This window comes from Trachinotus anak, unplaced genomic scaffold, assembly GCF_046630095.1.
Source record: "Trachinotus anak isolate AG129_WGS33_773 ecotype Australia unplaced genomic scaffold, CSIRO_AGI_Tana_v1 ptg000028l, whole genome shotgun sequence".
NCBI classification, from domain to species: Eukaryota; Metazoa; Chordata; class Actinopteri; order Carangiformes; family Carangidae; genus Trachinotus; species Trachinotus anak.
Genome location: NW_027273879.1, coordinates 15,582,565 through 15,598,001, shown reverse-complemented (window position 1 = coordinate 15,598,001; position 15,437 = coordinate 15,582,565). Strand labels below are relative to the sequence as shown.

The window sequence follows — 15,437 nt, the reverse complement described above, 5'->3', positions numbered from 1 at the left end:
AAAGTGGATGAGTGAGGAATACACAGGTGGATAAAGTGCGGTGTGTCTGTTTTTTGTTTTTTTTTACCTCTTTCGGTTCCTCCACTGCTTCCTCCGTCTGTAGCAGGCGAGGATGATGATGGTGAGAAAGACTGCAGCTGCAAGTGCAGTCAGTATGATAACAATGACAGACATGGAGTAAGCTGGTGATGATACAGTGGTCGTAGGAGGGAGACGAGGGGTCTGACGGGGACCCGGTGACTCTGGCTTCATCACTGGCAAACACATAGTTAAGTCAACAAGTCAACATCAAGGTGTTATGCTGTGCTTCTATATCCTGTAGCCTAGAAAGGTTTCCTTGATTGTAAATTTTATCAATGCCGGAAAGTCACTAGACTCAAAAATGGACCTTTTTGTTTTTTGTTATAATATTATGGTATATATAATGTTAAAGGATAAGCAAGGGTTATTACAACTTTGGTCCATATTATATATGTTCCAATTTAGCTAGGCTATTTCATACTTCTTTTGAGAGAAAACCAAAAAGGAGCACAAACAGAATTTTGGAAATAATGATCACTGCACAAGAAAACTATGTGCGACAATTACCGTAGGCCCACCACCACAGGCCACGCTGAAAATGTGACACTGTGCAGACACACATGCAACATTCTGCATGCCGTAGGTAGAATTCACAATTCGATGCAACACTGATACCCGAAAACAGTTAAGAGAAGAAAAGGCATTAGAATTAGTTTTATTGGTACCTTGTAAATAAAATTTTCTATGATGAAATAAATTACCTTATCTTCTAATAATTGTTTAGGGGCTCTGTCAGTCACAATACCCCTCCAACAACCCCCACCTTTTGCTGCAATAACAGTTGCAAGTCTCTGGGAGTATGTCTGTATTAGTTTAGCACATCTAGCCACTGGGAGTTTTGTCCATTCCTCAAGGCAAAACTGCTCCAACTCCTTCAAGTTAGATGGGTTGCGTTGGTCTACAGCAATCTTCAAGTCATGCCACAGATTCCCAATTGGATTGAGGTCTGGGCTTTGACTGGGCCATTCCAAGACATTCAAATGTTTCCCTTTAAACCACTTCAGTGTAGCTTTTGCAATATGTTTAGGGTCATTGTCCTGCTGGAATGTGAACCTTTGTCCCAGTCCCAAATCTCTGGCCTACACAAACAGATTTTCCTCTAGAATTGCCCTGTATTTAGTGCCATCCATCTTCCCTCCAATTCTGACCACCTTTCCTGTCCCTGCAGATGAAAAACATCCCCACAGCATGATGCTGACGCCACCATGCTTCACTGTGGGAATGGTGTTCTTGGAGTGATGGGAAGTGTTGGGTTTGCACCACACATGGTGCTTCCCATGATGGCCAAAAAGTTCAATTTTAGTCTCATCTGACCAGAGAATGTTCTTCCATGTGTTTGGGGAGTCTGCCATATGCTGTTGGGCAGATTCCAAACGTGTTTTCTTATTTTTTTCTTGAAGCAATGGCTTTTTCCTGGCCACTCTTCCATAAAGCCCTGCCCTGTGGAGTGTACGGCTCAAAGTGTTCCTGTGGACAGATACTCCCATCTCCGCTGTGGATCTTTGCAGCTCCTTCAGTGTTAGTCTTTGTTGCATCTCTGATTAATGTCCTCCTTGCCCGGTGTGTGAGTTTTGGTGGCACCGTATTCTTTCCATTTTGCTATATTGGATTTAATAGTGCTCAGTGGGATATTCAAAGTCTGGGATATTTTTTTATAACCCAACCCTGATCTATACCTCTCCACAGCTTTGTCTCTGACCTGTTTGGAGTGCTCCTTGGTCTTCATGTTGCTTGTTCAGTAGTGTTGCAGAGGCAGGGTCCTTTCAGCACAGGTCGATTTATACAGACATCATGTGACAGATCATGTGACACTTTGATTGCACACAGGTGGATCTCAATCAACTAATTATGTGGCTTATGAAGTTAATTGGTTCGACCAGCTCTTATTTCGGAGTTACATAGCAAAGGGAGTGAATACTTACACACACTCAAGCTTTCTGTTTTTCATCTTAATTATTCCTTGGGTCAAAAAAAAAATAAAAAAAGTGCACCTTTAAATTGGTAGGCATGTTGTGTAAATCAAATGGTGCTAACCCCCTCCCCCCAAAAAATCTAATTTAATTCCAGCTTGCAACGAAACAGGACAAACAACAAGGGGGATGAATACTTTTGCAAAGCACTGTATGTAATGGGAACATGTTTTAGACGTACATAGACGTTTTCTATAACAATACTGAAATGATGCCACTTCGTCCAGATACATTTTAAATCTACAAAAAGCATTTTTGATTGCAGTAGAGATACATCTGTAGCTAGTATGAGCATAATATAAAGCAGTAATATATCTGGCTAATTAACACATCCTTCGTTTTGCCGAAACCTTACCACTTATAATACTAATTATAGTAATCATTTCTATAAAATTTCTATGATCAAATAATACTTAAAAAAATAATAATAATACTAAAAAAAAAAAAAAAAAAAAATTGATTTTTTTTCCTGTTCAGTTATTTTCACTGTCAGCAATGGTGAAAAAAAGCCCATCACAAATTTCCAGAGCCAAATGGGACGTATTCAAATTGCTTGTAGTGCAGATTAGGAATTTATTTGATAAACATAATAATAATAAAAATGAAAAAAATAATTTAGCTAATACGAGTTCCATCCGCACGTGGTAGTCATGGAGATGACTGACGTGTCCAGCTGCTCCTATAAAAGCAGCTGCCCGAACGTTTGACTTCAGTCCGCGCCTGGAAGTTGACTGACAGGAGCTGAACCCTTGACAAGTGAAAAACGTCTACTGTGGCCAAGCGCCGATTTGTTAAAAAGTGAAAACTCAGAACAAAGCAAACATCACAGATAAACTCCTGACATCTGGAAGTGAGAGAGCAGCTGTGGCAGTGAGGACAACATGGCCTCCTCTGCTTTTCTCCGTGAGAAACACCTGCTCACCATCGGCATCCTCCGTCTGCTGGATGACCGCTATGGTAAACCATAGTAGACCACTGCTTTGCTCTATATAATTATTAAATGGAGCATAATAAGCTATTTATTAATACATTAAACAAAAAAATAATATAATATAAATAAATACGTACAATGTAGGGGTTATTTTATATTGTTTTGTTGAGTTTTTACACCAGAACAGCAGGGAAAAGTTAAACCTCAAAATGTAAGTTGTTATTTCGGTGTAAAAATTATTATAGATGATTGATTTTACACTGAGTGTGCACATGGCAGGTGAAAAAGTAGGAATATTGACGCGGTGATTAAGAAAAACTAGTTTTTTGAGGGAGGGTACGGTCGTGAGGTTTAACATTGAAAGTATAGGACCAAGATGGCGACCGGGCCGTTTTTCATAAAATGCTAAAAGTTGTGCGTGTCCCGTTTGCCATGGAGACGACGTCGGGAATTGGAACGCAGCAGGGATGGACGTCTGACGTCAGCGAGGTCAACCTGGGCCCGGTGTGCGTCTGTGGCATGGATGTATTATAAGACCATGGTCTGTGGGAGACTGTGCGCTTGACTGAAATATCTCCCGAGCTCGTAGAGCATCAGGTTCATAAGTTCCGACCACAACGGGTTCATGTTTGGCTTTTTACGTTTGAATTAATAGTCGGAAGTGGATTTACATGTCCCCATAGAGGCACCGGGAGATCACAGGTTGTTAAAGAGGTAGGGTTATAAAAAAAAAAACAAAAAAAAAAAGTTTGACATCAAACTGCATAGCTACGAAGTATGGTCCAGGAGGATTATAATCGCCAAAATAAATATTCATGCACTTGGACCCTCTGTCTGGTATTTAATGCTCTTCACGTAATGTAAGCAGGAGAGGGATCTGTCATCATCTTTGAACGCTGAGAGGACAGATGTGCTGGTGATGTGCACAGAAGTCCAGATGCTTGTGTGCAGGATGGCGTCAGTGTGAAAAACTTGCAGTTTAGTGAGAGCTCACATCTCAGCAGAGCTTCACCGTTTATAACACTGAATGCAGTTTTGTTGGAACAAGGCAGCAGCATTGTGACTGTATTTTGGGTAAATTTGAGTCAAGAAACAAGTGGACTATCTTTTCCGGAAAAGCCCCTGGGTAGTCATGTGCAGTGTCAGTGCGGGAGGAAGACAGTTTAAGGCAACCATGACTAAAACACAAATTTGTCATTAACATTCTGGCATTGTTTGCAGTGGATGTGAATGTATTAAATGCAAAATTGTTGATCAGTGATGTTCCTCAGTTTTGTGATTGCTTAATGTGTCCTCAAGTCGGAAAAAAGAAGCATGAAGCATTGGTCATTCTCAAATCTCTGCACATAACAATGAGAAAAATAGAGTTTTAAGCTACTTCAATTTTCAATTACTAAATTATTAATTATTAAATTAGTCTTGACCCTGACTGCTCTCACTGTGAAAGAAGCATTTTCTTGATGAAACGGACACCATTTGTTACATTTTTTTTGTAATGGTGACATGTAATCCAGTTAAAAGATATCATGTTTTATTCATATGTCAAATGAGCCAAAATCTGTTGGTTTAATGTCATGTTTTGTCTTAACACAAATCTGCTTTGTAAATGTATGTTAATGTATTTTTAGATGGTGTGATACAGAGAAGTCACATGATTCATGCTGGGCTTGAACCGCATAAATAATCTAAAATAAGGGTTTTTACAAGTTCTGAAGTTACATTTGGCTTTACTTTATCCAGTCACACCTTACTAATGTCTTCCTTTTTGCTGTTCCCATTTAGCTGACCTGCCTCGGCCAGGACGAGTCCTTCAGCTGATCGTAACCAACCTGCGGAACCGTCCTCTGAGCAGCACAGACGTCGAGTCCATGAGGGACTCCATCATGAGCCTGTATCACAACCTCATCACAGGCTCTAAGGACTTCCCTGTCATTCCATTCAAAGGATCCTTCCGTTCTCGTCAAACGGACACACCCTTCGAGCACGTGGAGGTGGAGCGCAGGGAGAACACCATGCCTTCTCCTCTGATGGAAGGACCAGCAGGTATAATGGCTCCTGCTGCAGCCTTCACCTCTGCTACTTCACCGATACTGACTCCAGTTCTTCCTGAGAGGACAGAGCCGGGTGGACTGAGGGCCGACCGCAGAAACTGCGTCCGACGCGTGGAGTTTGATGACAAGACTGTGACCAGAGTCATCTCCCCTGTGTACCGCTCAGAGAGCACCGAGCTGACAAACCGGTGGAGGGTGAGCGACTACAGAGCCGACGGACACGTTCTCATGTCTGTCCTCTGTAAATTTACTAAAGAGTCTGCCCAGTGTGCAAAGACGCAGAGGAAGAGGAAGAGGAAGGGCACTGAAGAAGTGACCACCGGCAGCAGTCTGTCTCCACCTAAGAAACGCCTCAGAGTGTGATGGGATGGTCCAATAGTTGTCATCAACAAAACAGGACTTCCAGCAGTTCCTGGAGGACCCCCAGGCTCTCTGGTGCTTAAGTGACATTTAACCTGCTGCAGCCTTTTATCTCTGCCTTCTACATGGACATGGCTCAACAGTCACTTTTGAACTCACAGGCCTGAAGTGATGCCTCGTAAATGTGACTGTTGATGTTTGTGTCCTGCATCTGGGAGGTTAACCAAAAGGACTACTTTTACTCCTCAGAACAAGCCTGAGCGTCTGGCCAGGCTGGTTAGGCCCCTGGTAGCGTCTTGCACCGGGGCCCATATTGACATGCTGCACCATATCGAGCATATGGTTGGCTGAGGAGTAAATATTGTACATTTGTATATAGTTGTATATAGTTGTATATAGTTCATCATGCTTGTGGTGCACAGGTCAGTGATTTCAGTGCGTCTTGCACTGGTGCGTCTTGCACCTTTCTTTATTTCTTGGAGCTGGCCTGTGTGTCTGACATGGTGGAAACATGGAGAACTCTGTTCCTGAGATAAGAGCTCTCCTATAAGAAGCAGCCTTGAAGAGCAGAAGCGTTTTGGATGGATCTCTTTATTCATTAGGAAACAATCCAGCTTCATGGACAGAGTCAGAGCTACAGCACTACTGATCCACCAATGACTGGCAGGATGAGCAGGAAGAACGGACTGATGGAAGAAGAAGGAGAGGACAGGAATAGCTTGATCCAAGCACGTCTCTTCCCGCTAACTCCAGCAGCCAGCAGTGGACAGAGTGATATACACTGACCTGTTTATGAAGGATGGAAATCTGGGAGCCAAGATGTCTTTAACTGAAGATCAACTTTACTTTGAAACATCACCAAGAGTGAACAGATTGGTAAGTAGTTCTTTACAGTGTTGTGTTGATGGTGTAGTAGCTCCTTCTGACTACATTATGATCAAAGTATTAACTGTTTCCTCTCTCATCAGGTGTTTGTCTTCAAGAGAGAGACACAACCAGAAGAGACAAGAAGAAAAGATAAAAAGATAAGTACATAGTTATTTGATGTTATTATCAGAAGTATTGATGAATATTTTTTTTGTGTGTTTAGTCCAATGATGTTATTAACTATTATTCTCCCTTATCTGTCATTTGTGTTGTAGAGCCATCTTATATAAAAAGATAAATATTTACTTTCTAAGTTATTATCAGAATTCTCTGAGTCGAATATTTGTTCTGCTTGCTGACATTGTTTAGTAACCGTTGTCTCCTGTTGTTTGTCATTTGTCTTTTGGAAAGAAGAAGAAACAAGTCCAGACCAAGATGAGACAGCAAGGAAGCAGCATGACGAGACTGTGAACCCTCTCTTCTAAAACAATAAATCTATATTTATTCTCTTTTATTATTAATATTTCTGCATTTATCATTATGTCTTCTCTACTTGGTGGAGTTATTAACTGTTATCCCCTCTTGTCTGTCATTTGTCTTTTACAGTGAGGAAAGGTGATGAGACAGCCATCTCATTAACAAAGATAAGTATACATTCAGTGTATATTATCATCAGAGTTTCTATTTTTATCAATGCTTATATAATTTATAAAATGATTAACTGTAATTTCCCCTTATCTGTCGTCTGTCTTTTAGAGTGAGGAGAGGAAACAACATGAGGAAACACAGGAGACGAGAAGAGGAAACACTGCACTGTGAACCCTCTTATTAACAAAGATAAGTACATGTTTATTATCTGTAATTGTCAGACTTCATATAGTGATCAAATGTTCTTTTGGTTACTGAAGCTGTTTATTAACTTTATCTCCACCTGTTTGTTGTTTAACTTCTACAGAGAGAAGAGAAGACAAGAGAAAAGGGGGTGGCCATACACTGTGAATTCTCACATTGAAAAAGGTAAGTGTCCATTTAGTCTATGGTATTATCTGAGCTGCAATATTCTGCAGTATTCATCAGTTCTTCTGTGTAGCCCATTGCTGAAGTTACCAACTATTATTTCCTCTTAATCTGTCCTTTGTCTTTTAGAGAGAGAGAAGAAGAGTGGAGACGAGACCGGGGCTGAGAGTAGACGGCATACACTGTGAACTCTCTTATTTAAAAAGGTAAGTATATATAATATATAAGTATTCATTCTATTTTTATTATAATTCCTATATTTATCATTGTGTGTCTTCTCTACCTGCTGGAATTATTGACTGTTATTCCCACTTGTCTGTGATCTTTTACAGCGAAGAGAGGAGATGAGACAGCCATCTCATTGATAAAGATAAGTATACATGTAGTGTATGTTACTATCAGAGTGTTTTTATCAATAGGTCTAAAGTTTATATCAATACTAAAATGATTAACTATTACTCCCACTCATCTGTCATCTGTCTTTTAGAACGAGGAGGGGAAACGACACAAGGAGGAAACAAGAAAACAACCAGAGGAGACAAGATTGACTGTGAACCCTTTCATTTAAAAAGATAAGTTTGTGTGTGTGTGTGTGTGTGTGTGTGTGTGTGTGTGTGTGTGTGTGTGTGTGTGTGTGGCATTATCAAAATATCTGCTCTGACCAAGACTTCCTTTTTTGCTTAAGTTGTTAACTGTTTGCCCTCATCTGTTTTTGGAGAGAGGAGAGTAAACAACACAAGGAGGAAAAGAGACTAGAGGAGATAAGCGGGGAGGAAACACTAAGCACCGAGGAGCCTCCTATTAACAAAGGCAAGTATTTGTTAATTCTTTGTAATTATAAGAATAGGTAAACATGTATTTCATCTTCTTATCATAATCAATTTACTGATCAGTACTGAATATGATCACCAGGTTGTTGAGGTTAAAATTCGCTCTTGTGTGTCTTTATCTATTTCCAGTGGGGACAATCAGCTCTAGACATCTCCTTGTCTGCAGCAGCAGCATCACAGTTTGTTGCCCTGTCTGTCATCACACACAGATCCTGTCTAACAAGGTCTGCAAATCTTTGCTACAAACCGTACAGCTGTTTCATAGGGGAAATTACATTGTGTCATGTATTTATCATTATCAGGAAATCCCAGGAAAAGATCCAAATCAAATGTATCCCTCTGACATGTAGTCTGTGTCATCACATGACAAACATGTTTGTGTTCACCTGTTTTTGTCTCTAATAAACCAATTTTCACAGGACAAGTTACAGTGTGTATTTTATTGATTGTTAGTAGTAATATTTTTTAGGGTTTCCATGGGGAATATATGGTGTGGAATGAACACTAATTTCTATTTTTTATCACTTTTTTTCTAAATGATGACTTTTTCTTTGAAACAGTGAACATTTGTTTTTTGCCTGATGGCATACATCCAGAATAGAAGGTCAAAGAGCTGTTGAGTTACACTGTTTTCTCATCCAGTTTGATTTGGAAGCTGAGACATGATACCATTTCAGATCTTTGGCGTGCTGCAGTGTTCCCTGATCTCAACAGTTGAATTGTTGAGTACAAGAGTTGTCAGTTTTACCAACTAGAATTGGCCAAAACAACAAAAATAATATGCATGGTGTAATAAACAGTAATTACACACTAAAAACACCAAAAAGAAGCATTCAGAGGCAAAATAGATTAAGGTTCCACCCGGCAAGGAGGTATTTCCTACGTCCAAAAACATGCTGAAATGACCTGACTGTAGCTGGTACTCTCATTTATTGCCAAAATGTTAGCTGCTAGCCACCAGAGTAGTATAGTGTTGTATAAACTGTTGCTTTTTGCAAGTGTGCTCATATGTTTGAGTGGGAGAGAGCCATGAACTTGAAACAGGTGACCAAGGCACAAAAGATAACAGAAGACAGTACCTGGTGCTGTGGCTGCCTCCCCACACTGCAGCACGGCGCAGTACTCCCAGCGTATGTTGGGATTTGAGGTGTAACACCAGGGCTTGTCACTGATTCCTCCGGGGTTCCTACAGTGGTTGTCTGAGCTCTTCAACTCTGGAATGACATCCACAGACAGGCGGTGCTGGTGGGGAACCTACAGGACAGAACGGCAGAACAGAGAAAAACATAAAGAAGATGAAGAGTTGTATTGACCTTTTCTTAACAAAGCTGTGTAGTATCAGAAAATTAAAAGCAGAACAGAAAATGCGACAGAGGAGGTTGAGTGCTGTTAAGAATTGTTGTATTTTGGAAAAGGAGACCTATGTTTCTCTTTTGGAAAGTTTGCTGTTGCTTATTTCCATTTCCTATCGTGGTAAGGTGAGGACATCTGGGAGCCAGCCTTTGTCCAGAGGTGTTTTTGAGAAAACATTATGTGCTCTGTTCTGTTGCTGACCCCATGCTCTGAAGGGAGGTAAAGAGGAAACAGACTTTGACTTGAGGGATCAGTTAAGTCCGATCAATAAATTAATTGTTTGTATTTTTCCTGGAATGTTTAAAAGCTGTTTCAAGGAGTTTTAACTTTTCACATCAAAAATGAAAGTGAGATGGATTTCCAAATAATTTAGCACAAGGCCCTGTTTGGGGTCTATAGATAGGTTACAGTTTAATAACCATAAGTTGTAAAATGTTCTATAATGAGGGACATTAGGGGTTGCATGATGGTTTCTGCAATCTAGAGTGCCAGCTCATATACTGAACATCTGCTGTCTTCGTGTGTCATGGGTTCTAGTCATCGGAAGAGCAATGGTCCAACCTATCCCAAGAGATGTGAAGTTACGAGCTGAAAAGGTTGCGTTCAACACATGTGCTGTTGAGAAAACTCTCCACAGGGTTGATTTCATGAGAAGTCAACCTTCAGCTTGCCGGGAATGTTAAAAACAACAACTGTTCATACCTAAACAAGTGAGGTCGTTTGTCATTGCCTTCCAAAAAATACAACCATCCATCACAATCTCCTCCCTGCAGATGGTGTGCAGCACTATAACAATGTCATGTTACTGTATATCCACCTTTGCTTCCACAGAAGAGCCGTCATTATTCGAATGACCACGAGGGGTCGCTTCACAGGTAAAAACTTTAATAAAATGACCAAACGTTGATTTTCTGGGGAGATAAGTATTATTAAAAGCACTAAATACTGGACGAAATTTTTCTTAACTTAAACACGGCTACAGTCAACAAGTCAAAGTGACATGTTATATTTAATTCATTAATAATGTGCTTGGCAGTCTCTGTGCAACGTGACTGATGCAGTGTTTGGCCGCTGTCCCTCTCTATGACTCAGCACAAAGTGGGACACTACTCACACCATGATGTGTAACTCTGAGGCATACTTATGTGTTGAGTATGTGTGGAAGATAAATGTGATTTTCCTATAGGGTCACATATAATGTGTCAAGCATTAGGGTGTTGTGCTCATTTTCTGCATGACTCATAATATGTGCAGAATGTTTTATATCCACTATAAAAAGCAGAGCGAAAACATCTGCTCCATGATGTATAGACCGTAAACTCAAGCATTTCTATTATAGAAGCAATATTGACCGTGCAAAATATTAAGAACACCTTGTGACGAGGTAGGCAGGCGAAAGCTGCAGCCTGTTTTAAACAGTAAATTTGCTTTCAATAGGGATGCAGTGTCAAATTAGGCATCAGACAAATTACAGATATTTTGGAAATAAACAGAAAAATGCATACACTAAGTCCCTTAATCATTCTATTCTGACTAACTGATGGATAGGAAGGGAATTTCACATGTGTGACATAGAGTCAAATATTAATGAAGCTTTACATTACGTAATTTGAATTTATGATCAGTATTTGTGAAACACACTTTACCAAAAAAGAAGAATGTTGGTTTTAATCTTCTGAATGTACCTCGTTCACTGAAAAGCATATAGGCCTTCAGAGTTCATAATGGTGCAATCAGCTTCAGATTGCCCTCTGGGAGAACTGTTCCAGCAGACATTATCCCAATCATGCTATTACTATGCTTACAAGAGGAAATGAAAGCTTTAGTGCTGGCCAGGAACTGAAGAATCATCATCAAAATAATCCCATCGTGTTTAACAGCCTACTTTTTGACTTATGTTTGGCCAGCACAACATATCACAACATTCCAGCCTTTTTCCTGGAAGCAGCACATGCTTCATTCCCACTTCCTGATGTCACTTTAATCTTGACTGTGATACAGAAAATGCATTTTCACTGCGGAGCTGTAACTGATGGTTTGCTAAATTCTGCTCCCCTTGGTTAGTGCTGCTATTCTTGTGACACTTTCCATTCTTGCACAGTTTACAGTGATGGTAGGTTTAGCACTTGAAATTTTGAGTATTTTTTTGGACACACTGAGTCCTTTATTTCAGACAGTTGCAGACGAAAGCAGCGTTTCAAGCTGACTCATTTTTAAACAAGAATCTTGTAAAGGAAACTTGAATATGCACTTGATGAATACATACAGTACATCACATTGTGCTAAAAGACAGGTTTTTTTAGCAGCCGTTTTCTGGGGACAGTAACCGTTTTTGGTGGCCTGTTCCCAGCAGGAGCTGTCCGTAGAAATACCCCTCATATTTAACTGGATTAAAAACCAGACCAGAGAAAAAGACAGGCAGCAGAGCAGACGCCTAGTGTTGCGCTTGTTTTGGCCAACAGAGGAGGCTAGCTGCCAGCAATAACACCTTCAGAAAAAAGGCTAAAAGCATCAAAATAGTTATCCAATCAGATTTTTATTTATTTTATGTCTCCAGGCAGATAAATGGTTAACTGGCTAAAGATAACCAAAGCCACCAGCTGGAACTTAAATTTTTTCTCTTCAAGTACAAATAAGTGAAGAAAAAGAAGTTGCCCAACTGACTGCAGTGGTCTTTCACGTGACAATATTCGCAGCCTGGAATACTTTTATGAAAAACCCTTTTGATCGGTGGACCCTTACCGACTAAAGGATTATAAATAGAGATACACATACAGACTTCATGACTTCTGAAAAGGTAGGGAGTCACCATGGTTTCACTGTCTTGCTGGTTTATGATGCCAGTAAATCTGAATCATTTATACTTTTCTACTCATGGTTTCTGTAAAATGAACTGAAAAGTTGAATTGTGGAGAATAAATCCGAGCTGTGTAACATGTCAATACTGAGAGAAGTTTAAACGTTTATATAATTATGCGTGCTGCTGGACTGCTTTGCACAAGCTTTAAGTTAGTCACTAGTGACCAGGTGGGTTTTAAGAGGTCTTAGCCCCCTCATCTTATGCTAAGCTAGGCTACGACTAGGTAATGCGCTAGTTAGTCAGACATGCTAACGTTGGTTTTGGAGAAGGTAAAAAAAGTATTTATATGTTGCATTGTACTAACTACAGCTCCGTCCACATTGCCTCAAAATATAGAGAAATCCAAAGCTTGACGACCTTCTTAGGCAAATGAAAATACACCTAGTAGTGTAGTCCTGACAAAATACTGCAACGCACACACACAAGCCTCTGTGCCAATTTCAACCAGCAGAAGACAGTTAATCATGTCAAGTGTTTTCAGACTAGAGATGGTGTTTTTTGAAGGAGACTCAGAGAGCCAGTAAGATAATAACAATTCTCCCAGTGTGGGAAACAAGTCTGCTTTTGTGTATACGTGTGTACATTTTTGTATGTTATAGACTATGCTAGATGTAGTATTCAAATTTTTCAGCATTATGTGATCTAATATGCACATGGTTTGGGGCGTGTGAGAATAGAAAGTGTATGGTGAGGAAGGAGAGAAAGAATGTGCTAATACTTGAGAATCGTATGAGTGAGCAAAGTTTCCCTCAATTTCACATACAATAGATGTACAGTATGTGTCCATGTGTGTGTCAGCAACTGTATAATGTTAGAGTGTGTGCACGCGTGTGTGTGTGTGTGTGTGATAGTGTATGTGCAGCATATGCGTGTGAAAGCTAATTGCTTCCAGAGGCAGGATGTGACACGATGAGCCCCTCCCTCTCTGCTGACCTGGCACACACACACACACACACACACACACACACACACAAACACACACACACCCTGCACAGGAGAGTAGTAACAGTTCACCCTCACAGACCCTCTCACTGAACAAATCCATAAAAACATAAAGGGGCTTTTGGGCCACGGGGAGTGTGTGTGTGTGTATTTGTGTGAATACGTGTGTGCGTGTGTGTGTGCGTTGTTTTTCTGTTTCTGGTTACAGGTCAGGAGTGTTTGATATAAAACAGAAAAATTCGCGCACAACATATTGGAATTGATTATGTTGGCATCCTGGCTGTCAATCACGAGAAAACTCAACAACACTGTTCAGCAGTTCCTCTGAATTCCTGTAACTTTTTCCATCTTTCTTTTGAGGTGATTGCGATGGACTCTTCATTTATTAGCTAGCTAATGAAAACTCAACCCAAATGAAACAATTTTTTTAAGCATGCAAAAAATAAAAATTGCCCCACTGCATGAGGACAGTCCCATGAGCAGATATTGCAATTGTTAAACCATTTTTGTTAATTTTAAATTCCTCCCTCTATTTGCACGTGCTTATCTTGGATCTGCACTGCATATTTTAGTTGTCTTCAAGTTTATATGTTCTCCACCTGTGAAGTGATGTCACATCGTGGCTTCAGGAACTTAAACACACACAATACCTGTTGGCTCCATGGCTGACACGGTATCCCAGACCTTGTCACATTCACACTGCCTTGGTAGAAACGGCCTCTGTCATTGTAACAAGTTGCTGTTGATCAAACACAATAGATATAGAATTAATATGTTATTTTTTTACAACTGTTTGATAAATAATTCATTCATTGCTGTGCAAGATTCGTATTGATGACTGGAACTGGAAACTTAAATGCTTTTAATACTTACTTGTAATTTGATCTTTCTTGATGTCTGAAATGTAGAAATGTGCAGATTAGAAACCTTGAATATTAAAAGGGAGCAAGTGATCTGAATAAAAAACATATCATGGTGAAATCAATGCAGTGCTGAAAGTCAGTACGTTTAAGATTATATTACAGAGCAAACATACACACCAGTCTGCATAGATACTTTACACCATACACACATACACCGGCAGCTATAAATTTTGGCTCAGTCAAGTTAGACCTCCATAATGACTTCATCAGTATCTGTGACCCGCAGCGAGCAGTGTATCAGGCTCACTTTTCCCTGATGCACATCAATAACTGCACCTAGCCAACTCATGCTTTGACATATGCTCAGTTTCCTTCCTCATGACTGCATTTATGCTACATTGCTGTGCTCCAGCTGTTTCTGCAGCACAGAAAGAGCAAGTCTTAGATTTAACAAACTGCAGTTAGGAAATTCAAATAATAAGCAAAATGCAAAGAAAAAAAAAAAAGTTGTATCATAAAGTTAGTCCTATTTCGCTTATTTAGGATGATACAGTACGCTTCTTTTTTGAAACACCAAACTGTCTCAGTAAGAGGTATCTTACCTACGAAAGGGACATGTGTACAAGCGTCAGGGTCTGTGCGAAGACTCGGTAAGGCCTGACAGTTGGGCAGCAGTGAACTGGAAGTGTGGGACCCAGTAAAAGAGCTGAAGAGGCCGGGCTGGACTGAACTGCTGCTCTCTAGTACCAGCCACTCCTTATGGCAGTACAGCTCCTTCACCGCCAGGCAATGTTCTCTGTTTTATAAAGGGGGAAACATGATGACGGTCCTTCATTCATTCCTTCATTCATTCATATACTGCACTAACTAAGTGACCCAGAGCACCAATGAGCAAAATGTAACACGCTACCTGCAAACAGGTTTAGGTGCAGGTCCTACACCTGATGGGTTGCAGTCAGGGAAGGAGGAGTGGCAGAGCAGTGAGCGTATTGCCGGACTACACAGCATACTGAGTCCTTCCAGCTCCGCCCACCAGCTCTGAACCAGGTACTCCTGCATGTCCTCGGGGTCCGAGAGGGAGGAGTTAAAGAAAACCAGGGAATCATCTCGCAGGATGGTGCGGCAAACGTCTCCTCGGTAGGCACTGCAGTAGCCTGCAACACCCTTGTAGAGTCTGTCGGAAGGAGGAACGCACACACTAATATCCACACGTTGGACCATCAGATGTCATTGCTTGACCGTTTGTTAAAGTCAGCAGGATTATGCAAAAAGTAATGAACCGAAGTTGGGGGGGGGGGGGGCATGTGCCAGG

The 15,437-nt window shown here is 40.6% G+C and overlaps 2 protein-coding genes across 3 annotated transcripts in view; one reads left to right on the top strand and one right to left on the bottom strand.

Annotated features, from left to right (window-relative positions):
• musk (muscle, skeletal, receptor tyrosine kinase) overlaps nucleotides 1-15,437 on the bottom strand; it is a 36,213-nt gene that overhangs the window by 8,158 nt on the left and 12,618 nt on the right. The window contains exons 9-14 of the mRNA XM_071466532.1: nucleotides 15,036-15,299; nucleotides 14,728-14,921; nucleotides 14,136-14,159; nucleotides 13,913-14,001; nucleotides 9,187-9,361; nucleotides 68-254 (exon numbers count right to left, since the gene is read on the bottom strand). Of these exons, the coding sequence (XP_071322633.1) occupies nucleotides 68-254; nucleotides 9,187-9,361; nucleotides 13,913-14,001; nucleotides 14,136-14,159; nucleotides 14,728-14,921; nucleotides 15,036-15,299 (933 nt within the window). The remainder of the gene's footprint in view (nucleotides 1-67; nucleotides 255-9,186; nucleotides 9,362-13,912; nucleotides 14,002-14,135; nucleotides 14,160-14,727; nucleotides 14,922-15,035; nucleotides 15,300-15,437) is intronic.
• Nucleotides 2,541-8,737, top strand: LOC139611675 (uncharacterized). Of its 2 annotated transcripts, XM_071466531.1 has the most exons (7): nucleotides 2,541-3,008; nucleotides 4,765-6,269; nucleotides 6,362-6,727; nucleotides 6,867-7,277; nucleotides 7,407-7,483; nucleotides 7,610-8,087; nucleotides 8,237-8,737. In XM_071466531.1, the coding sequence occupies exons 1-2, from the start codon at nucleotides 2,933-2,935 to the stop codon at nucleotides 5,394-5,396; spliced, it is 708 nt and encodes a 235-aa protein (XP_071322632.1). In that variant the 5' UTR covers nucleotides 2,541-2,932; the 3' UTR covers nucleotides 5,397-6,269; nucleotides 6,362-6,727; nucleotides 6,867-7,277; nucleotides 7,407-7,483; nucleotides 7,610-8,087; nucleotides 8,237-8,737. The 2 variants fall into 2 exon arrangements, with proteins under 2 accessions (XP_071322632.1, XP_071322631.1); XM_071466530.1 differs by having other exon boundaries at nucleotides 6,362-7,277; nucleotides 8,237-8,736.

Excerpts from the sequence above, each read along its gene's own strand:
- LOC139611675 (XM_071466531.1), top strand. The coding sequence starts at position 2,933 with ATGGCCTCCTCTGCTTTTCTCCGTGAGAAACACCTGCTCACCATCGGC. Across the intron at positions 3,009-4,764 it reads TCTGCTGGATGACCGCTATG|CTGACCTGCCTCGGCCAGGA; the intron begins GTAAACCATAGT and ends GTTCCCATTTAG.